The 23,499-nt window shown below is 42.6% G+C and overlaps 3 protein-coding genes across 5 annotated transcripts in view; 2 read left to right on the top strand and 1 right to left on the bottom strand.

The window, feature by feature from the left end:
• The window catches only part of LOC108240154 (basic immunoglobulin-like variable motif-containing protein), an 8,624-nt gene extending 2,293 nt beyond the window's left edge, over positions 1 to 6,331 (top strand). For both annotated transcript variants that reach the window (XM_017423386.3, XM_017423385.3), the window contains exons 3-10: positions 728 to 857; positions 1,597 to 1,692; positions 3,070 to 3,174; positions 3,255 to 3,349; positions 3,419 to 3,551; positions 3,762 to 3,845; positions 3,937 to 4,033; positions 4,106 to 6,331. In XM_017423386.3, the coding sequence (XP_017278875.1) occupies positions 728 to 857; positions 1,597 to 1,692; positions 3,070 to 3,174; positions 3,255 to 3,349; positions 3,419 to 3,551; positions 3,762 to 3,845; positions 3,937 to 4,033; positions 4,106 to 4,411 (1,046 nt within the window). In that variant the 3' untranslated portion in view covers positions 4,412 to 6,331. The remainder of the gene's footprint in view (positions 1 to 727; positions 858 to 1,596; positions 1,693 to 3,069; positions 3,175 to 3,254; positions 3,350 to 3,418; positions 3,552 to 3,761; positions 3,846 to 3,936; positions 4,034 to 4,105) is intronic.
• A 1,303-nt stretch (positions 6,332 to 7,634) lies between these two features.
• On the bottom strand, positions 7,635 to 12,471 carry zgc:172121 (uncharacterized protein LOC337599 homolog). Its single transcript, XM_017423470.3, has 8 exons — positions 12,230 to 12,471; positions 11,413 to 11,480; positions 11,036 to 11,193; positions 10,837 to 10,940; positions 9,527 to 9,688; positions 9,234 to 9,439; positions 7,916 to 7,995; positions 7,635 to 7,832 (listed from the first exon to the last, which is right to left on the bottom strand). The coding sequence occupies exons 1-8, from the start codon at positions 12,332 to 12,334 to the stop codon at positions 7,732 to 7,734; spliced, it is 984 nt and encodes a 327-aa protein (XP_017278959.1). The 5' UTR covers positions 12,335 to 12,471; the 3' UTR covers positions 7,635 to 7,731.
• A 434-nt stretch (positions 12,472 to 12,905) lies between these two features.
• Positions 12,906 to 23,499, top strand: part of nme7 (NME/NM23 family member 7) — a 20,263-nt gene continuing 9,669 nt past the window's right edge. For both annotated transcript variants that reach the window (XM_017423466.3, XM_017423467.3), the window contains exons 1-7: positions 12,906 to 13,034; positions 15,365 to 15,466; positions 15,710 to 15,876; positions 18,377 to 18,487; positions 19,568 to 19,618; positions 19,755 to 19,962; positions 20,083 to 20,188. In XM_017423466.3, coding sequence (XP_017278955.1) covers positions 13,032 to 13,034; positions 15,365 to 15,466; positions 15,710 to 15,876; positions 18,377 to 18,487; positions 19,568 to 19,618; positions 19,755 to 19,962; positions 20,083 to 20,188 — 748 coding nt within the window. In that variant the 5' untranslated portion in view covers positions 12,906 to 13,031. The remainder of the gene's footprint in view (positions 13,035 to 15,364; positions 15,467 to 15,709; positions 15,877 to 18,376; positions 18,488 to 19,567; positions 19,619 to 19,754; positions 19,963 to 20,082; positions 20,189 to 23,499) is intronic.

The raw sequence follows: 23,499 nt of genomic DNA, 5'->3' as shown, positions 1-23,499 counted from the left end.
GTATCTGATGGGGGAACGCGGCTCGACGTAACAGCAGCAACTCGAGCACATTACTGCCCCCTATATGTCAGGAGGACAAATAACACCTTTTCTGTTCAAATTGCCAACCCGCCACAGTGGCGTGTGTTGATCAAATTCACCCGCCACTTCAAATATTTACCCGCATTTGGCGGGTGCTAATTTCCACCCCTGCCTATGACCCAAGGGCGGCGTCCTCTTGTTCCGTGGACAAGGTTTAATTCAAATCAATGTAATCGGCTAATGGCTAGCCTTCGTCATCAGTTTAGCTCTAAAAATATGCTTGGAAATGGGGTGCCGTTTCTGGAAACCACTGTAGTTATTAAGCCAGACCTGTATTTGGTGCTGCAACACTGCCACTAAAATACACCCAAACCAGAAAACACGGCGTGGAGCGTACACACAAAGCTTACATGCTGGGTGCGACATGTAAACACAAACAGACGAACAGGGTGCCATCAAGTCAGAGGTGGAGTTAGGACATTGTTGTTTTCAAAAGCTCGTGTGGTGTTTTAACATTTTATTTTTACTCTGGACCTCATTTAAAAGAAGAAAATTTAGCTTTCAGACTCCTAAACTGATATGATGCAAAGGTTTATAAAATAGCATTCAGATTAACCGCTCTGAAATCTCTGAGCTCGCAGTCGTCTTTACGTCTTTGCGCTGCTCCGACCGGCCATAACCGCCGCTAACTAACGCTGCGTTTCAGGCAACGGGAAGAAGTGCAGCACCAAGAAGATGAGGCCTTCAGAGCGACCCAGCAGGAACCTGCAGGATGTCCCCGTTCACGCCTCTCTGGAGGAGATTAAACAGAGGAAAGTGCTGGACCTCAGAAGATGGTAACGTTCTGCTTGGTTCCTCTGTTTTTTGTTTTTTTTTTTGTTCTTTTTTTTAGTGATGTCAACCTATAGGATTAACAAGTGACAGATTGAGGAAGAACTGTAGAAGTCCTTCAAACAGAAAAGAAATGTTTAAATCATTTTAAGACATGACAGGAGAGCAAAGAAAGCATTAGCATATTAAAATTCTTGTTTACTTTTGTTAAGATTGAACTATTTATATAAACAGAAGTATTTTCACCCCACAGGAAACAATGCTATGTGGGTCTACAATGTAGGTCTGAGTCCAAAGTACCCATGACCTCATGTACTTACTGCACACATGTTTATGTCTGCAAGCAATTGAATTTATTCAGAATGACCCATAAAGTCCCTGAAACACCCAACAGAAGCTGACAAATAAAGAGAGAAAACAGCTTCACAAAGCCCACTTACTCTAGACTTTTGGGCTTCTTTATGATTTTGAACATGTTTGTCATTTGGTGCAGACCAAAACCATTTGAGCACAAAGACATGGACCCATTTTAAGCCCAAAGTGACGACTGTGACAGAGCTTTTAGCAAAGCTGCAGTTTTTGGAAGTACCGTAATAATTGTGGTGAACTGGGAGGTCAGGCACCTTCTGGTCACATCAGGCTTTTACCTGAGCTTTACTCGCCGCTCTGCATTTAGTATTTTTCTTTTCCCATGATGCATTAACCAAAGGGATCTGAGTTTCACCTGGATGGTTTCTCCCGCAGGTACTGCATCAGTCGGCCACAGTACAAGACTTCTTGTGGAATCTCGTCCTTGGTGTCTTGCTGGAACTTCTTGTACAGCACTATGGGAGCAGGGAGGTGAGCTGCGTTGGCCGTTCTGACACTTATTAGTTTATTCTTTAAAAAAAAAAGTTTAGTCTTTTCAGGCGGTCAGGTTGGACGTTAAAGAGGCTGTATCATACTTATCTACACATTTAAAGTTGACAAGAATTTACACTGAAGTTCAACCACACATCTTTAAATTACAATGTAGTTCAGAAGAAGTGGCTATGTTACGCAGTGAATAATGTATTTGTACAACAGTGTTACCATTTTCACATCATCTGAGAATGCTTACAAACCAGCCAGAGGGGTGACTTTACTCATAATCAAGTAGTTTTGTAGTATCAGTGAGGTCACACCTGCTGCTGTTTAGGCCAGGACCAAAAGATCAGAAGCTTTTAACTCTGCACTCGAGGTCTATTTAGCTCTGACTTTGTCCCGTAGTGTTCATTGATCAAACAAAGGAACATTAAGTGATTGAACTTGTGACTCTTTTCTGGGAACGGACCGATTTGGCTCAGCTCCAAAGAGAGCCAGCTGGTTCGGGTTTCAAAAGGCTCTTCACCGAGTTCTGTTAACAAAGAGCCGGCTCTGAAGCAACTCTTTCAGCTCCCGAACGGCTCTTTAAAGAGCTCCGAGCCGGCGGACTCATCACTAATGAATGTTGTGTTTATTAAATACACAACCTTCAGGTTTCTCAGTCAACAAACCAGCATTCAGCATGTTTTGGATTCAGATCTGTCTCAAATAATTTTAATTATTTCCATCAGCCTTTTATTTATATATATATATATATATATATATATATATATATATATATATATATATATATCACCTGTTTGAGCTGTCTGGATAGCTCAATGGGTAAGTCACCAGACTTTCATCCAGGAGGTTCGAATCCAGGCCGGGGTAAAGATACAACAGTGAAATTGAGCTATCCAGTCTGGGTCCCTAGGCAAGACCCTTTGAACTACTGCCTACCTCATACCATGAGAGAGATTAATATGAATCACATGCCGGCTCAGACGTCGCCCGGCCAAACAAGGTCTGCGTCAGGTGCTGGGGAACCAGAGCACCTTGATGAAAAATGGGCTACTGGAACAAGACGTAGGAAATGGACGAGAGGTGAAAACATGGATCTGTTGGAATGCTACTACTCAAGTAACCCTAGTCAGAGAGACTACATGCAAAGAATGCAGAAAGAATGGTTACTTCGACAACAGGAAAACATCAGGAACAAGGAGCACGAGAAACTGGAGAAATACTTGGGTTAGGGTTAGGGTTGGACTTTAGGCCCATCGGCATTCTTACCTTCACCAGACGTTTCCCTCTCAGTTTAATAAGGTTTAATAAATGCCTGGTTGTGTGGCTTTGTTATCAGTGCAGCAGCTGTTTTTCTGCTTGTTTTGCCAGTCTTCCTCCCATCTCTCAGGAGGAAGCTCTGCACATTCTGGGCTTTCAGCCGCCTTTTGAAGAGATCCGGTTTGGTCCTTTCACCGGCAACGCTACGCTGATGAGGTACACATGCTGCTCCTTTGGGCTTTTAAATGTACACAATGAAACTAATTTACTAATTTATTTATTTTTGTTCTTTCCAGGTGGTTCAGACAAATCAACGACAACTTCCGAGTGCGAGGTTGCTCCTATATTCTGTACAAACCCCACGGAAAACACAAGACCGCTGGGGAGACAGGTGAGCTCAGCTGCACGTTCACTTGAGAGGCGAACACAGCAGAGGTGAAAACGTCTCCCTGCTCTTTAGCCGAAGGCGCTCTGATGAAGCTGACTCAGGGGCTGAAGGACGAGTCCATGGCCTACATTTACCACTGTCAGAACCACTACTTCTGCCCCGTGGGCTTTGAGGCCACGCCGCTCAAAGCAGCGAAGGCTTACAGGTAGATCACACAGCAGCATTTAGAGTTGAGCTTTAGTTTAAATTGTGTGTGTGTGTGTGTGTGTGAAATTTTCACGAGTTGGTTTTGTTCGTCAAACACCCAACGATGTTCCATTCACGTTGAAATAAACAAAAACAGCTGAAAGTGTTTTGACTTGACTCATTCATGAGCTGCTTGTTAATCTTAAATGTTTTTCTCTCCTACATGAAGGGGTCCGCTGCCCACAAATGAAACGGAGTACTGGATCTTAATCGGTGAACCCAGTAGAAAACATCCAGCTATTCATTGTAAAAAGTAGGTTGCTAACCTTTGAGTTTGTTTTTTTTTTGGCTACATTTATTCGTCCACTGTTGTCGAGCTGCTTAACAGGAACTTCTCTGTCCAGATGGCTGGACATTGTGACTGACCTCAACACGCAGAACCCAGAATACCTGGACATTCGCCACACGGAGAGGGGGATTCAGCAACGCAAAACCAAAAAGGTTCCCACATTTGTGTTCCGTTTAAAGCTGATCTGCGTGCAGTCGTCTTTAACTAACCCGTGTTTCTTGCAGGTGGGAGGCAACCTGCACTGCATCATGGCCTTTCAGAGGGTGAACTGGCAGAAGCTCGGCCCCTGGGCGCTAAACTTGGAGAACCTGCGGCACGACTTTCACCACCCTGGCGCGGAGCGAGCCCACGGCAGCGTAGGAGCCGAGGACTCCGAGGAGAGGACGCCCTCCAAGCGCCTGGCCCACCTGGGACGCTCCCAGAGCATGGGCAGTCAGAAGGACAGCACCTGGAAGCGCCTGTCCAACACGACGGAGTACAGACAGAGGAGCTCCCCCGACAGCGACCTCGAGGAGGACATGACAGACTGAAATGGTCGGTGAGGACAAACGGTCTGGATATAACACCAGGTCACACAGCCGGACCGAGGAGGGGGACCTGAAGGGCAAAGTGTGGTGTTTTTATGGAGTTTACTGCTAATATAGTCACGTAAACACTCAAACCAACACTTTGCTTTGTTGTTTTAAGTCCTAAGAAAAGGTCATAAATACATGGTTTAATTCATGTAAAGACTTAAAGGGATAGTTCAGCCACTTTGAAGCGAATTCCTCTGGAAAAGTTATGAAGAGCTAATATCTTACCAGTTGTAGATGGCGTTTTGAACAACCTCAGCATAGAGAAATAGTTCAGATCGGAGATGACTGATAAACTAATGGCTAATCCAAACACAATCGAGATTAAAGTGGATTGTTGCCGTCTGAACCCTCCTGCAGAGTTACAAGAGCTTCTCTTCCTCTCTTCAGTTACGAGAGCTTCAGGAGGATTAATACAACAATCTCCAAAATTTCAAAGCAGTTCATGCAAATGCTATTTTAATAAGTTAATTTTTTATTTTGCAGTTATTCATATGGAATTACAGTATGATTATTTAGTAGCACTTCTGTAGCAGTCAGGGGTCACGTTTTACAAGAATTTAATAATATTTCTGCAGAAGTAATCGTTAAATGTGAAATTGACAGTGATTGTGCTTAGACTAGCTGTCAGCTCATCAGTCCTGTCAGAATAACACGGTTTTCCCAACTGGAGGTGGGTTAAGAGAGCTGTCTCCAACAGGTAAGATATTATTTGCAATTTTTTTTCCACAGAAATAAACCCACTTCAAAATGGCTGCCCCACTAAAGGTCTTTTTAAGAAAATGATGCCTTTATTTTAAAGGACTCAAAACAAAACTTTTTTTTTTGCTTCATAGTATTTACTGAAATTAGAAAATAATTCCAAACGTCTTTACGAATATTGAGTTTAGGCGTTGATTCAACTCACCGTTCAGGTCATTTGCTTTTACCAAAATAAAAGCATCTGTTGGTGTCGCTCATCCTTATGGCCTCCTCGTACGATTTGCAGCATTTACAGCTACGATAAAGAGCAGGTTTGCACTTTTCCACATCAGCACTGCAACAGGTTTTACTTATTTCCAAAAGTCACAGGAAAAGTTTCCGGGAACTGAAAGATGACTTTGTGTCAGCCGTTTCCATTTTGATCCAAGGCAGGAAACGTGAGTGATTTAACTTTGTCCCTTTAAAAGCGTGTCGACAGTCTTCGCAATATAATATGTCTCAGAGAAATGAAAGGAGGGCGACGAAGAGGATCGACATGAAATAAGCACAACTCCACAGATGCAGAGAGGACAACCTCAGCGACAGAAAGGAACACCGAGTTGAATCAACATCTGTAGTTTTAAATACAGAATCATTGGAAGTGTTTCTAATATTTTATCCCTCTCTGAAGATCTGCTGCTCTTATGTTACAGCCACACTACATGATTTATATCCCGTTTTATCGTGCACACGATTCTTTTCCTTCGCCTCACTGCAGCGATCGCTGTATCCAGCTCTGCTGAGCATCATTCACACGACCTCAGCTAAAAGATGACAAACCACGGTTCTTTGTACAGTAAGTGGACTTGTTTCACACGTGACGCTCAGTGGTCAGTTCAGTGGAAATCCTGTGAAAAAGTGTCGTGAAAACGGCTGGTGTGTTTTCTCTCGTGCTTCGTGAATCCTCCAGTTGTGTCGAAGTTTTCTGAAGAGGCGGACCCGACGTCCCCTCGGCGTTGTCGAACGCGAGCCACAGAAAACGGAGGCCGTTCGTTTCCGTGTTTACAGAAGCTCTTCTCTACACTTCTGTTTGCACCTTTGTGTTTGATCCCACACAGATGTGATCGTGCTGGCCTTCTCCAGTGGTTTTGTTGTAGTTCTTTATTTATTTTACAATAAATTCAGATTTTTAAAAAACAAAAAATCTCCTTGAATGGTCATTCTTTCAGAGCTATCTGTATAGATTTTATTTTTACACTATTGTAAGATGTTTTACACTGTCTATATTGGGTCTGCGCCGTTTGATTAATCACAAGTCTACACTAAGATAATCTAAAATAAGTTGTGTGAACCTATACTCAAAAACTCACCATGACAAAGGGAAATTTGTTCAATTCATGTAACAAACAGTGAAAATGTTCCCATAAGTAGAGCGATTTTTTCTGAATAACTTCATTAAAGTTCTTTTGGTAGAAATGACAGTTTTGAGCGTTTAAATCCTCGACAGGCCTTGCGGTTGGAGTTTGTCAGCCTTTTCCAGTTTGGTTTTCATGGTTACATCCCTTTATGGTGGATAACAAAAGTATTCGAAGTATACACCTGTTCTGATTCTCCTGAATCACCTCCTCTAAGGGCTACCACCAAGCAAGAGACAGCATGAAGACCAAGGAACTCTCCACACAGGTCAGAGACAAAGCTGTGGAGAAGTCCAGATTAGGGTTTGGTTATATAAAAAAAAGAAATAATGAAAGAATATGCCATTACAATGAACCTGCTAAGACAGGGTCGTTCATAAAAACAGGAAGAAGGGAAGTCATCAGAGGAGCAACCAGGAGGCCGAAGATAACCCTGATGGAGCCTGGGCCACTCTTCTGCAGAAATGGAAGGATCTGTCTGTAGGACCAGTATGAGCTGCACTGAGCTGGGCTTCTTGACCACACAATAAAAAAAGAAAAAAAAAATATGCCAGACTATTTAAAATTTCCTTTCCAAACACGTGGATGAAGGCGCTGCGGTGAGAGGAAACTAAATTTGAACTTCTTGGCCATCAGGGGCATCACCATGTCTGCCACATACCTAACACAGACCTCAATCCAACTGAGACGCTGCTTTCATTTAAAGATTGTTGGAAGAACTGACAAAATCTGCAGTGGCTAAAGAAAAACAGGCTTGTGGAGACGTGAGGCTCAAACTGCTGCAAAAAGTGGCCCCACTTTCAGGGGTGTAGGCATATGTATGGACCATTTTCAGTGCTGTATTCTTTAGGATGACTTAAAACAAGTATTTCCTCATTTAAATCAATTTATTTGATGTTTTTAAGAAAATCTCTACCGTCTCTGAAGAATAGTATGAGTGGTTCATTCAAGGACTTCTGATGGAGAGTACAGAAGTAATCTTTCACCAGCAACAGTTCTCTCTCTTTTTTCCCATTAATTTCAAAACCTACTCCAACAACGTCATGTGATCAGGTTTGCTTGTTTGAAATAAAACTACAAACATGACAAAGTGCTCAGTGTTTCAGCTTTAATTTACAGTAGAAAACCATAGGCAGCCACTTGCTTTCAAAGGATTTTCAACGTTATAAACCAAATCTGACTTCATGCGTGAACATCCGTTAGTTTTGATGCAGACGTGCCGCTTCCTTTCAGCTGCTGTCTTAACTCGGAAATGTGAGCAGGACCGATGCGGCAGCATCCACCTGGTGGACGGAGACGATCAGCTAGTGGAAAGACTGTAAAACAGGAGATGGATGGATGGAAGAGAGCGAGCAGCAGATGTTACCTATCAGAGCAGCACCCTGTTTCAGCCATGTGTGACTCAGCTCAGAGATCCATCCGGAGGTCTGTCCTGATGTCTGCCATCTTTATGTTAAAAGAAAAACAGATAGCGGTTGTAAAAACAGAGCCCTGCGTGATGGAAAAGTACCGTGATCATCTAAAACAATTCATTCACAGAAACTCCTAACCACTAGTCACATATTTGCATTTAGGTAAATCATAGACAGACATTAACTCACTGCTGTTGTACACCGGGTTGCAAAAACATTCACACCCCACCTTGTTATTCTGTAGGTTTTTGGTGCCTTACAACTTGGACTTTAAATAGTTTTTTGCATATTTAAATTTACACAACATAACTACTAGTTTGGTCCATCGAGTCACTGGAACTTTTGTTCATTCTTCATGACCGAACTCCTGCAGCTCCTTCGGGATGGATGGGTGCTGCTTGTCTTCAGCAATCTTTAACTCGAACCAGAGGTTTGCTGTGGTGGCATCATCTTTCCGTTCTTATAATCAGCTTTATAATCCATTTAAATCTCAGACTGGAAGGCAACAAAACAAGGAACACCTAGGTGGTGAATACTTTTGTATATTAGCTACGCTTAGGCCAGAATCACTCAGAATTGATGTGTAAAACATTAATTTTATTGTTACAGTGAGACCTGCTAGGGTTGGGAACAGCCCTGCTCTTAATGCTGATGTGGTAGAAACAGAAACAAATAGAAACTAAAGATCTGAGGGAGTTTGAGAAATGCAACCATCGTCTCTGGCTACATCAGCAGCTGAACTTTGGTTTAGTTTTTAGTTTTATATCTGTTCCTCTGACAGTATGTCTGTAGGATTTCTTATCGATTTTGATAAATAGGTCGATCGATCAGGGAAAGTAAAACTCCAGCAGCTTTGCACAGGTGATAAAAAAGGAGCAGTAGCAGCACACAGTATCAGAAGTACCAGTTAGCAATTATAAAAAAATACAAACAAAGTATGATTAACACACATATGTACATATTTAACAATAAATAATGTTGTATAACCAGTTTTTAGGGTGATGGTGGTCCTCTGTCCTCCTGTTAGCCCCCGCCCCCAGTGAGGAGTTGTACAGGTCGATAATGGGAAGGAGCAGTCTGCACACCGTCAGAGGAGTGTGTTCAGTGACAGAGGGTGACCGGCATGGACCATAATGTCGAATAGTTTGTCCAGAGTTCTCTTCTCTGCCACCATCACCACAGAGCCGGCCCGCCTGATCAGTGTGATCAGTTTCCAATGCATTTCTGCACAGTTGAGTTTCCAAACAACGTTACCCTCTTCATGTCACTCACCCCTGCTCCGTGTCCCACTCCTCGCCGCTGTTGGGGTATGCCACCCAGCTCATACTAGGGCTCAGCAGCGACCTAGTGGAGTCCAGCAGCGGCTCCACCACAGCTGGAGGACAGCAGTTGACTCCTACAGCGAGCAGCTGCGATGACCTGCTGGCGACCCTCACGGCGTCTGCGAACGGGCTGCCGTCTGAAATGTGCTTCCCATCCTGAGGAGGGCACGAATGGCATGGCACGAATCGTTGCATGACTGGATGTTAAACTCCAGCTGATAAGTTTTGACCAGTAGTGGTTACCTTACAGGAGAAAGACAACCAGGCGCTGGAGTTTGGAAACTCGCGCAGCAGCTCCACCACGGCCTCGGCCTCTTTGAGGCTCGGGATCGTCTCGAAAGCCATGAGGTCGGCTCCTGCTGCAGCTAAGCTCTCGACCTGGGGCAGATGCCACACTTTAAGCTCCTAAAGGGAAGAAACCATTGGTTAATATTTTACCCTGCAGGTAAAATAACAATTTACTCTGCTGACACCATGACCTATATTAGTCAAAACTTTGGAAGAAGTTTTAAAGGGTGTCATTGTAGCTACTGCCAGAAAATCCAACAAAAATCAGTTTTCTTCTCTAAAGTATTTTGGAACTTACTAAGCTGACAAAATAGCATTTTGATGTATGAAATGTACAAGAAGAGGAAGGAAAATCATGATCAAAAGAAACGTTAAAGCTGCTGCCATTGGCTCGTTTGGGTCACCATGGTAACCCACACTCTTCATGAGACAGGCAGACTGAAACAAAGAGTAGAAAAAGCGTCAAACACATAGTCACTGTGCAGAAACAGACTGAAAAACCTTCCTGGACCAAAAGTGGCAGAAGCTCCTGGTTGTCTGTCTACAGTGTTTGGTGTAGGAGATATGACAAGCTGAAAAGAGAAGAATTGGAGCTAAGATACGATGGAAGTCGATGAGAGTTTGGTTGTGTTCACTCTGAGGGGATTTAAAAGAAAACTAAGGTGACCAACACTGGAAGACAAAAATGCCAAATATTTGATGTATTAACTATCTGTTAATAATAAGAGTTCAGATGCAAAAATTAGAGAAAGTTTACATGGCTCAAAGGTGAGTGTATGACATCTGATTTTTGTAAAATTTTCAAAAGTCGTAAAACTTAGGCTGTGATTGTTTAAAAATGCCATTTCAGTCACGTAAAGTCCAGCTGATCCGTTAAAACTGTGACGTCTGTGAAGTATGTCTGAGCTGTAGTGATCTGAGGAGGGCTGCGTTTTTGTACTCATTCCATCAAAGTCCTGCTGTTAATTTTGGTGTTGTTTTTCCAGTTTTTAAATTTTTTTGCTTATTTTGTCTAAGCTGCACAATGTGCCAAAATTCAGAAGGCACTGTTATCGGTTGAGCTGCACATTTTGATGTTACTTTTTTGTACAGCTAAAGCTGCTGGAGGAGTAAAACCAAAAATCCTGTTAACAATGAAAAAATTGCAATAAGGGGGCTTCAGTACTTGTGCACTGACACCTTCTGAACGGGTTAGCAGTCGGTCTCTGTGACCTCCTGAAGCTTTCGTGATTTTACGGAATCAGTAACATTTGGGAGCCGCTCACTTCAACGCTCATCTCCTCTGCGTAAGCTCCGGTGTACTCTGAGCCGTCGTGAAGAAAGGCCCCGTACGGTCCAACCGAGCCTGCCACCAACGGACTTCTCTCCCCTTTACAAGATAAACAGGCAGGGCATCGTAACTCTTACAGACAAACACACACCAGCGGCTCTGCTCGGGTTTTAAACGGGCACTCAGTTTGTTACCAGACGTGAAGCTCTCAGCCGCCTCTTTGGCCAGACGAACCCCAGACATCAGCAGCTCCCGGGCATCATCGGGGCTCACGTTTAGGTGGTCGATGAATCCCTGGACGCTCGCCTGGTACGTCGCTGTCGTGACGACATCAGCGCCGCTCAGGAGAAACCTATTTATGTGCGGCAACACACAGTCACAAAATCTTTTCTGGGTATTGAAATCATATTTCCTTCAAACCTGCAACCCAAATATACACTTTGCTGTAACTTAATACCAATCCAAATAGTTAAAACCTTTATTTGGTAAGCTTAGATAAGAAGCTAACATCACAATGAACCAGTCAGCTGCTGATGACTCTTTGCACCTCTCTCGTTTTGCATGAACCCACCTGTAATGAGCGTCTTTTATGGCCTGAGGATTTGTGTGCAAGAGCCTGGCGCTCCACAGAGGATCCCCCTACAGGCACACACAAAGGAAGAGACATTTCAGTCAAGCTTTTAAAAATCTCTTTATTCAGATGTCAGTAAAACACTTCTGCTAAATATCTGCTCCTTTAAATGAGAAGAAACAACATCCATGGCCTGTCTTGTGATATGAATCATCTATAGTTTCAGCTGTGCAGAAATACTGACAGAGGAAACACATTAAATGTATTTACTGTAGTAAACAATTGTTTACTAGAAGTCCTGTGGCTTTGGGTTTGTTTTTTGTTTTTTTAACTCTTAGGATTCAAAATGTCCCGGATGACTGAGAATCTACACTAACAGTAAAATGTTATCATAGTATAAAGTATGATTCATATTACTGGTTTATTTACATTAGGGTCTGGGTAATATACACTATATGCTTATAGATGTTTATATGAACATCTATGTGAGTGAGCTGACATGGACCCCATGTAGGAGGGTTGGAGGGGTCTATAATGAAGGGTCCACTGTCTTATAATGTATAGAAAATAATAAATATCACTCACTTGTGCCTCATCTTACCGTTTATTATTTTTTTCAGTGAGTCGGATGTTAAATGTAACGAAGATGAATGTCATAATATTCATACACCACATTCTACCCTTCAATAAAACCAGTAAACTAAACTAATAGTTAGCAAAAACAGCAGTGTGTGTAGCTATAATGGTAGACTGGTACAACACACAGACAGCCTTAAAAGCAGGGAGGGTAAATGATTGATTATTTTATTAGGCTCACCTGTAGTTTGACTCCTTGCGCTTCTAGTTCAGTCGCCAGTCCTCCGTCCAAGATAAGGGGTCTGTTTTCACGTAGGAAATGTCTTAGACGAGCTGAGGAACCCATGTAGAAAGTCCGAAACTTGAGTCCAAACCTTTCATTCAACTAAGCATGCTCAACTCAGGGAGACGATAACACGCCAACACTGTTTCGTAGCAGAAAACGCTGTTCTGAGTCACTTTGTTGTTGTTCCGGGTAACATTAGGGTCATACGGGTTGCATTCACAGTCGTCCGAAAATGTGAAAATCAGCGGCTGATTTCGACACTCACTGCGTTCACGGGCCGCCACTAGATGGCGTGTTACACAACGAGTATAATGATACAGAGCAGAAACAGAAGACATGTAGTTAAGTATTACTACTATTTCGTTTATATTTGAAAAGCTTACTTGATTTTTTTTTTCTGGAGGTGAAAGTTCACAGTAGGGGGGGCACAGTGTTTTCTTTTTAAAAAATTATAACCTGGTTCATCTGTTGTGCATGATAAATATTTATCGCTTACTATATTTTATATTAACATTGTATCTCTTGCTATTATCGCTAAACTTAGAACCATAGATATAAATACATGTCTGCGATTAGAACTACCGCACGTTTTTCATTTGGATAGATGGACACATTGCGTACATGAATGTCTAATTTCCCTTGAATGCCCCTTGGCTTGTCTCTACAGTTGCTATAGAAACGAAGCGTAGCTTGTATTCGCCTATATTAAATCATTGTCGTCTGTAGCGGGTCGTGCAGTTGTAATTAATCTGTTTAAATGGTAAGTTAAAGGTCGTGTCTTTCACACCATTGATGAGTAAATATAATGTAGTGTAAAATGCGGGTTACAGCGTAAATAAATTAAATAGGAAGTTGTGTGCTAACGTTAGCTTAGCAAACTGACGTTAGCACACTAGGCTAGCTGCTTGTGTTAATGTTCGAAGTTCTGGGTATGATTTACATTAAATTACAGCTTTGACGTATCGAAATAAAGCCACTTCACTTAGCTTTGTAACTACTAATATCTGCTAAATAGCAAATATCGAGGGCATTTACTAGGCAAGGTGAGGTTGTAGCTTCCCGTTACATGGTTTTAGTTTTAGTGAGTTGCAGCTCAGTTTCTTTGTAAAAGTTGTAGTTTTTTTTCTTTTTGCATAGCACTATGCAGATCCTTAACAGTGCTCCTCGTATTTGTAAAAAATGAGTTGGTAAGAAAGAAGCTCAGTTAAAGATAAATACAGCTTTTGGTTGCACATTGAAGTCTCAAAAAGAGCATACATAAAACGTGCATTACGTCATCATAACCAAAACAATATCAATATCATTATCCTACCTTGGTCAGAGTTAGTAGGAGCTGCTGCAGATGTGGCCCCAGTGATGGTGTGTAACATCTGTTTTGATGAGGCGCAAAGGAGCAAGAGATTCAGTCTTAAACAAAGTGAGGTGAAAGTCATATCATGACAGAGTTATAATCTTCTGGGTCATTGCAAGATGTCACACTGTCTCTTGGTGCATGTGGTATGCGGCGTGGATGACTCCCAGCTACATCAATTGTTTTCTTGGTTTATCTTAAATGGACTTACTTGGAGCCATTTGTAGTGCCGGCTAAAGCTGATCATTGTCCATCTTAAATTGGGTTGACTCCAGCAACTACTAAGAGTTTCGTTACAATATGTCCAGTGGTTCGTGAGATGTTTTGCTAACAGACAAACAAACAAACATAAACAGACAGGCACAAACATCGCCCAACTTTCACCTTTCAGCGGTGGGTTCATCCTATAACCAGAGGGTTGCTGGTTTGAGCCCCCGCTCCGTCAGTCTCAGCCGTTGTCCTTGGGCGAGACACTTCACCTGCCTTGCCTACTGGTGGTGATCAGAGGGCTCGGGGGTGCCGGTGTAATGGCAGCCTCACTTCTGTCAGTCTGTGGCTACAATGTAGCTCACTTTTTATTTCACTACTGTCTAATAAAGGATGTTTTAGCTGATGTAAAAAGCAATCCTTTGGAGAACAGCGCACTTGGAGAGCATTGTCCATATATTTCAGTACGAGTTAGGAACCTTATTTTATTTTCTTTACACACACAGCTACCAATCACATTAGCTGCCATGTCATTCAGACGTCCTATGGTAACCGCCTAGGTCTCTAAATGCCAAACATCCCGTGTTTCTAAAAGTCAACACTCTTAAATAAACTAAGTCTGCTGCTGGTAATTGCTTTGGGTTGACTGTCTGTGATATCGGAGAATACTAATATCATTAATTACAATTGCAGCAAACACTTCATGGTTATTAATCTTCTGTAGGAAATTTCCAGGAACCTTTAACCTTCAGTTTCTGAACGAAGTGTGACAGGAGATTAAACAGTATGTTCATGTTTCTGGCTGCATGAAATCTACCTGGAAAATTGGTCCAACACAGTGGACAGCGACACTTAGGAGGCGGGCATGAATACGAGCTGGATTAACAGCTGTGCAACGTGGTTTCATTTAAGAAAAGTAGAACTGACCCAAAACAAACACATAGTTACTGATCTGAGCTGTCCTTGGCTCTGTTTATTAAATTAGTGAAGCTATTTTTGTCCAAATCTGTCACCTGTACGACATTATTTCACAGTACTGAGTATTACACTGCCTGTATGTGTTTGTTTGTCTGTTAGCAAAATATCTCCCTAAGCACTAGACAGATTTGAATGAAACTCTAAGAAAGTAACTACTGACTGTACATCTACAGCTATCTACCGTTTGGAGCCAACCCAATTCAAGATGGACACCACAGCTAATTGACATTAGCCAACAAGAAAATGGCTCTAACTCCATTTTAACAAACATTCATCTCAAATCTGATGTGGATGTAGCTGAGAGTCATTCGCAGCACATACTCTGAGCGCCAGCAAGATCACACAAGATATTCCAATATCGCATGAGATTGTGTATAATGTTATTTTCAAGTTTTTTTTCCAAAACTCCATCTCTTCTCTGCAGCGGGCAATATGGATTCCTTCAAAGAACGCTACCTTCATTGTTTATGTAACAAGGAGCTGTCAGCATGTCAGTTTGAAGCTCCGTACAGTCCATTTTGTAGCATTTATCCAAATCCATTCGAATTTTTCAGGAGGATCGTTACGCTTTTCTCACTGAGTGGTTTGATCCTTCTTCAAGCCTGCTGCGGCGCTACCAGCTCTTCTTCTACCCCAAAGATGGCTCTGTGGAAATGGTACACACACACATTTACCACCGCAACAAATATCCAGGGCTGCTTCGTCTCTGCAGCTGCTCTACAAGGAACTGAAAACCTCTCTGTGACGACCGGAATATCTAAGAATCAGTGGCTAAAACATCAGTCAACTGGGACACAAGAGAGTAAATAAGAGGGCAACACTTTACACAAATATCTGATTCATGACAATCTGCTGTTTTTTTTTTTTTTTTTTTGTCTGTTTTTTAATTTAATTTGCAGTTTGACCTGAAGAACCAACGGAGATTTTTGAAGAGGACCGAATGCGACAACATCCACCAGGAGGACCTGTTTGTTGGGAATCGGGTGAACGTGTTCACACGGCAGCTGAACCTGATAGATTACGGAGATCAGTACACGGCAAACAAACTGGGCAGCAAAAAAGAAAGGTATGATTGGTTGGTTGGGCTGGGCGGTAAGTCTTTGTTATCCCCTCCAGCTAGTACACACGCTGCACCTCGCACCTCGCAGCCCAGAGCTCCAATATGTTCAAGTTAACGACAAATAATCCCTGGGACTGGAACTCACTCTCATACATTTGGTCATGTTTTTACCCATGTCTGTGTGTGTGTGTTTGTACCGTTAGCAAAATATCTCATGAGTCACTGAACAGACTTTATTGAAACGTTCACAGTAATTATTGGATTGACCTCTACAACTGATTAACTTTTGGAATTAACTCAATTCAAGATGGAAGATGGCCAACACAGCTAATTGACCTTAGGCAACACAAACATGGCGATAACTCAGTCATTTATGCCGTCATTGAGCTCGAATTTGGCGTGCTATTAGCTGAGAGTCATTCCAACACATACACCGGGTGTTTCCAGATCACATGAGATATTTGTTTAAAACTTTGGCATGCCAGGCGTTAGGTGATATGAATTCCTTCACAAAATGCTCATTTTCATTTAGTCCTAATTACTGGATATACTTGAACGCTAATATGAAAGGAGCAAAAAGGAAGTAGCATTTCTTAAGGGAATGCATGTCATCTGCCACCTTGCATGGTGTTCGCACTCAGAGTGGCTTTGGCAGCCATCTTGAATCCACTTAAATCGAACAGTTAATCAGCTATAGATGTACATGCAGTGGTTACTTTCTGAGTTTCATTTAAATCTGTCTAGTAGTTAATGAGATATTTCGCTAACAGAGAGACAAACAAACACACAGACATAGGCAGTTACATGGTCGCCCACCTTTCCATGCTGCAGGTGATGATAAAAAGTTACTTTTTGAAAGTGCGTTTTTTGGGTGGAAAATATGACACATTTATTTAAAAAAAGTCTTTAATTTAACATTCCCAAAGCATAAGGCAATATGTTGGTGCAGGATTTAATAGAAAGGAACTGGAGTAAGTCTTGTGTTTTGAAGGCGTTTCGTTTCTTCTCTGAAAGACTTCTTCAGTTCTCGTGACGGGTTGGGAGTTCCAGGTTTCTACGTCATTCCTGGGACCATCATAATGAGGTTGTGGAAGTTACAAGAACCACTGACCCGCCCATCTGTGCGTCCGTCCTGGGTCGTGGTCTCCTGGGACTTCATGTTTGAATGCTTGTGAAACTGCCTGTGAAGGAGACCCAAGGCAGCGTTCTCAGTATTAATGAGACCTGAGTCCTCCCCCTCTGTTTAATGTTGCTTTTTTTTTCCAGTTTAAAGTACATGGCTTCCTTCACTCCTTTCTCAAACCACCAGTCTTCTCAGCCCAAAATGTGGACATTAACTGTGGACAAAAGTGTTGTCCCTAAACCTTAAGGTGGAGGTGGACAGCTGAGTCTGGACCTGAAGTGCCCTGTGTGTGTAGTTGTTTAGTGTAAAGGTGTGAGTTTTCCTCGCTGCACCGACTTTGTGTTTTGGCATTTCATCCTTAGGGTGAACCAGCTTCTGTCTGAGGATCCTGTTTGGTTTGAAAAATACAGCAAGAAGTTGTGTCAGATCATTTCCAAAAGCTCCAATATTGTCCTAAAGGTAATAGATGTCAAGAACTGGAATTCAGTCTGCAGCAAACTGACTGGACTTGTTATCTTTCTAGAAGGCACACACGCACACGCACACACACACACACACGTGTATCTGTAGGTCACACGGTTCACACTGCTTGTCATTACAAAAAGCAGACTCGGAAGTCCAAAACCTCTCTGTGGAATTTTACAATGAAAAGTGTTGAGTCATGAAAACCTTTTTTTTTTTTTTCCTTCTTCTGCTTCAAATGTTCCACAGCCGAAAGAGGTGCAAAGCAAACAGGATTTTTCCTAGAGTTTCATGTTTGGTCAAACCGAACAAAATATAAAGGCCGAGCGTTCCTTGGAGGAGTGCACGTTGCTTGTCGCCTCGCATAGCAGAGCTTTAGAGATCCTCTTGTGTTGAGAAATGATGGCGTTGTAGTCGCTTTGGTTGAACTTTGAAAATAACGTTATGGAAAAATGAACGCATGCACACACCCAGACACAGGCCAAAACATTATCATCAGGCGTTTGCCTTTCAGTGGCAGGCCAACAGACCATATGAACCTCTGGTGGAAGAACGAATTTGTCAAATGGACTAAAGCCTAAAGAGAAAAGAGGATGATTTCAGACTTCATGTAAAATTCAAGAACGACAGAAGAAGCAGCTACTCGTCAGCTGTTCTATACAATCTGACGGTAGGGGACGTGTCTCAGAGGCCAGCAGGGACAAGGACATTGGTCAAAGTTAGAAAGAACTAAATACAGACTCACCAATGAGTCTGTCATCATCTCAGCCTGCTGGTGGAAACAAACAAACAAAACAAAGTTGGAGAAACTACACAAGGAAGAAAAAAAACAAACCTTAAACCAAAACAGTGGGAGCTGGTGTTGACGCTGTGGTATTTTATGTTTATTTGCACCTTTTTGTCCTTTGGTTTTCCTTCCAGAACACTTGCTTTGATAAAGCCTGATGTCATTACCAAGATTGGAGATGTCATCGACCTAATCTACTCGTCCAACCTTATTGTGACCAAAGCCAAAATGACAAAGCTGACATGGTAAGGTCTTCCTATGGCACAGTGTCTAATGATAATAATACAACCACACCATGCGAATTCACCAGAGGGAGGCTCGGGCTGTGTGTTGGCAGTGTATTTATATAAACACATATGGACAACATATGGCATGCCAAGACACAAGAAGGTTTGAATTTATTTCAGTTTATTCGTGTGCTCTGTCGTGATAAAATCCTCTCCTCAGTTTTACAGATCTGGCTGTACTTAGAACCCGTACTGCTGCTAAGCTGAGTGGACTTTGAACCCAGGAATCTTAGTGGTATTTCTAAAATTTGCAGGCATGTTTTTTTTTAGGATAATCTTCTTACAATCAGTCAGTCTTAAAAGAGTGGAAATGTAATAGACTTTTCTCGAACTCTGCCACTGAAAACAACTTTAAAATGAAAAGCCCTGCATTCCTCAAAAGAGTGCATATCACCCGCTGCCTTTCAGGCCAGAGTTTGAGACCTAAATCATCTTACGTTGAGAAATGACGGAGTCAAACCTTGTAAATGACACTATGCGTGATCTGCTGCTGTGTTACAAGCTCTTGTAACATCTGTTAGTGGTAGAAATAGGTGTTGAGGATCACTCTTGGCTACTGCCCCACCAAATCTGAGCTCAAGATCTGTAAAATCGGCTGAGTTGGAAGGATTTTCGTATTTGCTAAGGTTGCTTTCCCCCGAGAGCCATCTTTAAATGGGTTTCTTTTATAATGTGTCAGATTCAGCAGGAATCCCTTTCCTTTTTAATGCGCCTACAATTTGGCGGCCTTTTTGCTCTTGTTTCGAAGTTGTTTTTTCTAAGCTACCGACAGCCAAATCCCCAGAATCCCCTGAGAGAAGCACACAGTTCCCCCCTGAAAGTGCAAGAGTAGTAAATAGTGACCTTGCTCGCGAGATGCTGTTTTTACTTTTTTTGCTGTCAAGCATTCGTCTTCTTCCAAACCAGATAAGAGGCTGAAGCCCAGCGCTATCGCCAACCACTCTGAATGACAGTAATCTGGTACATGGAGTTCACTTTCGCAGTAGGAGATCATTTGGTCACAGATTAACTTTGGTTGATGGTTTTGTTTTGTTACAGGACCCAAGCGGCAGACTTTTATGTGGAACATCAGTCAAAGCCTTTCTTCAAGTGAGTAAATAATTTGCCAGTTTGGAGCCTTCATTACCAGAGCCTGTGCTAACGGGCCTAATGACACAAAGATATGAGATTTCAGCACTTTTCTATTTAAATCGGTGCGTTACTCAAACAGCGCTCTGTTTCGCAGTAACCTGGTGAATTTTATGTGCTCGGACCCTGTGGTTGCCATGGAGCTGGTGGGCGACGAGGCCATCTCTACCTGGAGGAGGCTCCTGGGACCTGCAGACTCGACCGCGGCACGGAGGGAGGCACCGCAGAGCGTCCGCGCACAGTTCGGCACAGATGTCATCAAAAACGTCGGCCACGGCGCCGACTCGCTCTCAGCAGCGGCCAGGGTGAGGCGTTTCAGCTAATCTCCTAGCTTTATTCATGCTCACGTGTGCCGCTTTGTAGCACAGGAGCCACGTTCCCCGAAATGATTATGCTCACGAAAGCGTTTGTGTTTGTTGTGCTAGGAGCTCGAATACTTTTTTCCCTCCACCATTGGCCACGGTCCCGCCAACACAGCCACCTTCACCGACTGCACATGTTGCATCATCAAACCTCACGCCATATCAGAAGGTAAGGACAGATTTAAAAGTCAGGGCAAAAAACTAACTTCGCCTCTCTTCCATCTCGAACATTTTTATTGCCCACCTTCAAAGACGAAAGGGCAATAAAGTTTTTGTCTCTGCCTTAATTTGTCTGTCTGTTAGCAAAATATCCCAAGAACCACTGGATAGATTTTAATAAAACTCTCAGGAAGTAATCACTGGATGTACATCTACAACTGATTAACTTTTAGAATCGACCCAATTCAAGATGGCCACCACAGCTAAGCAACCTTAGAAAACACAAAAATGGCTACAACTTGGTCAGATTTACCAATGTTGAGATCAAGTTTGATGTGTTAGTAGTTGAGGCGTTCACAGAACACATGCTTCGAGCTCTAACAGTGCGTGAGATTGTGCAAATGTTATTTTTAAGGCTTCAAAACCACAACAACTTAATTTCTCTGCACAAGATGATAGTACTTTAAAACTGTTGCATAAAAGTTTGCCAGCAATATCCTTCAAGGCCTTTACTTTCCTATGAAAATAACAAGGGTCGACCTATTTCTTTTTTTTTTTTTTTTTTTACACACTGCGTCTAATTACTTCATTCAGCATGGTGTCCATTTTGTTCCTTTTCTTGTATTTACCCAATTTTAAAACCTGGTAAGACTTTACAATCAGTGGAAGGTTTTGTTTTTCTGGGTATTTTCTAAGTATGCAGCTGTTTTGTAAACCTCCCCTTCCCTCCCTCCAGCTCTAGCTGTTAACATTTCTGTGCCACACAAAGGCACTGCGAGGCTACCAAAACGGCCTGGGATTTTCCCAAATCCCTGGCTTGATCCCCGTTCGTGGAGCATGCCACCGGAGCTCTGAGCTGTGAAATGTGAAATTCTGTGGACAGAGCTGCAGTAAGCACACAGAAAGCTGCTGACTGAAGACTGACCAGCATGTATTGTTGTGACCCGGCTCAGACCCTTTGCACTTTGAGTTGACAATCAGAACACGGATCCACTGAACTCTTATTATTGCAGCGTTTTAGCTTGAGTCTTTGTCCTGAGTGGACATTTGTTCGAATTGGACCAAGTTCCCTTTTTCCGTTTCTGCCTCACTCTTGACTTTGAGGACTTGGACTTGTCCTCTTTACCAGCATCAGCAGTTTTGACCACAAACCTTCTGCTCTAACAGCAGCATTAGTCTTAGTTGTGTTTAGTCTCTTACTTTTTGGCAAATGACAGAAAGTGAGATGAAGCCAATCTGAGCCGAACACTATCAGTGTTTGCCTCAAACATGGCAGCTCACAGCATGGCCTCGTGACTCCTGGTCAGATCGTGGAATCTCTCGGTTTATAATGCAACTAGTGCTGTGAGCAGAAACCTGTGATGAAGAAACTCTACATCTTATTTACTCAACAGCAACCAGCAGAACAAGCGTTCCTTTAAAGAAATGTCTTTCATGCCAGAGTTTTAAATCTATCTTGTGTTAAAAAGTTGTTTTGGTCAAATCTAAGGTCAGTCAATTAGCTGTGGCAGCCATCTTGAATCACGTTGACTCCAAACATTAATCAGTTGCAGATATAGATGAGTTTCATTAGGGTCCAGTCAGTGGTTCATGAGATATTTTTGAGCAGACAAGCGAAAACATTACTGCCAGCCTTTCGCTTTTCACCGGTGGACAATGATGTCAATGATCATAATTTTCTCTCAGTTTTAATCTCCCTCTCAGTGCCATCTTGAGCTATTATATTACCATTAACCAGTGTTTTTCTCAGCGCCTACACTCTGGAAAACCGCTGCTTTTTGGCGTGACTTCTCACCACACCTAAATTCTTCCTTCTGCGGTTAGGGCCACGGTGTGCCTGCCGGGGCACGTTAAACTCTGTTACGACAGAGAGGGCAGTAAGGGAGCGATTTGTAAAGAGAGGTGCTTTGTTTGTCTGCAAGGCACCGTTGAGCAACAGTTGAATTTGCAATCAGCTGCACTGATAAACGACCTCGATCCTAATGCCTGGATTTGAAGGCTTGTTCAGTGAAAAACACCACTGGGTGTCGACAGAATTAATCATTAGTTTCTGACACTTTACAGGGAAAGTGCTTCAATCAAGAGACGAGTCAATAAATCCATAGCTGTGCCTTGTATTGTTTGTTTGTACAGCAGATGTCTTTGGTTTAAACTGGTTTTAGAGGAGCTCCGTGTGGATAACACAACTGACTTACTTAATGAAAGACGCTTTTTCCTGAAGGAATACATATTACCTGCCGCCTCGCACGCCACCGCTTCGAACATAGATATTGTGCAATGTTTTAGCACTTGGGAGTCTGAGCTGGCGACGACTCTCAGCTACATCTGAGCTCGATATCTGTAAAACTGACTGAGTTCTGGCCATCACTGCGTTGGCTAAAGTCACTTAGCTGTGGCGGCCATCTTGAATCAGGCTGACTTAAAAAAATAATCAGTTAGACAGCAGATTTTCATCCAGTGTGATTACTTCTTGGAGTTTCGTTAAAACCCACCCAGCAGTTCATGAGACATTCTGCTAGCAGCATCTGTAATCGCCCCGCTATCATGGCAGCCAGAGATAAGCACTGTAACTTGTTGAAATGGTTTTGTTGAAGTGCTACAGTTGTGCATCTGTAATCTGAAGAGAAATGTGAAATTGCACAATATGTCAAGGTGAAAGGTGGAGTTTCTCTGTCCTCGCTGTGGTCTGGCAGCTCAGAAGCGATTACCCGACGCTGTTGAAGTGAGCTGTGTTGTTAACAGTGAAAGTTTTCCTCGCTTCATTCAATAACACAGGTTCTTTGTCTTTTTTTTGTATTTAATATCTGAGGAAATGCTTGACGTTTTTTTTTAGCTAATTATCTCGCAGAAGGTTTGCAAGTCTTCAGGTGAAGATTTCATGCTGAAAACTGCAGAAATATTAGCTCTGCCACTGATCTAAATGTGACCTCACAGCGTTTTTACCTTTTAGAGTTGTGATGCATTTGGTCTGAGCTAAGAATAGTAAACCAGACTGAACGATATGCCCAGCTGAGGACTAATCGTAGCAAAAGCCTTGCTTTGATTTCCCCCGAGAATCACTTAAGTGGCTAGTTTACGTGACTGCTACGTCTTCGGGACCCGGCCTATCGCAGCAGCTGTAAAGGAAGTTGTGACTTAAAATTCACTCAGACATGACTGGAATAGAGAAGCTTCTGTTGCCAGGCGCCCAGAATAGGATCTCCTAGCAACAGCAGCAGCTGCATTGAGCGTGTGTCTATCCTGGGCAGGTTTCTGTCTAACAGAGGACTCAGAGGGTGGTTTATTACCTAACACACATAACTGGACTGTGACGGAAGCGCG

Source organism: Kryptolebias marmoratus, linkage group LG24 (genome assembly GCF_001649575.2).
Source record: "Kryptolebias marmoratus isolate JLee-2015 linkage group LG24, ASM164957v2, whole genome shotgun sequence".
NCBI classification, from domain to species: domain Eukaryota; kingdom Metazoa; phylum Chordata; class Actinopteri; order Cyprinodontiformes; family Rivulidae; genus Kryptolebias; species Kryptolebias marmoratus.
This window is presented reverse-complemented; position numbering and strand designations above follow the sequence as displayed.

Coding starts and splice junctions, on each gene's coding strand:
- zgc:172121 (XM_017423470.3), bottom strand. CDS start 12,334: ATGGGTTCCTCAGCTCGTCTAAGACATTTCCTACGTGAAAACAGACCC. Junction 10,941..11,035: donor GGCTGAGAGCTTCACGTCTG/GTAACAAACTGA, acceptor TATCTTGTAAAG/GGGAGAGAAGTCCGTTGGTG. Junction 7,996..9,233: donor GAGTGGGACACGGAGCAGGG/GTGAGTGACATG, acceptor TTTAACATAAAG/ATGGCAGACATCAGGACAGA.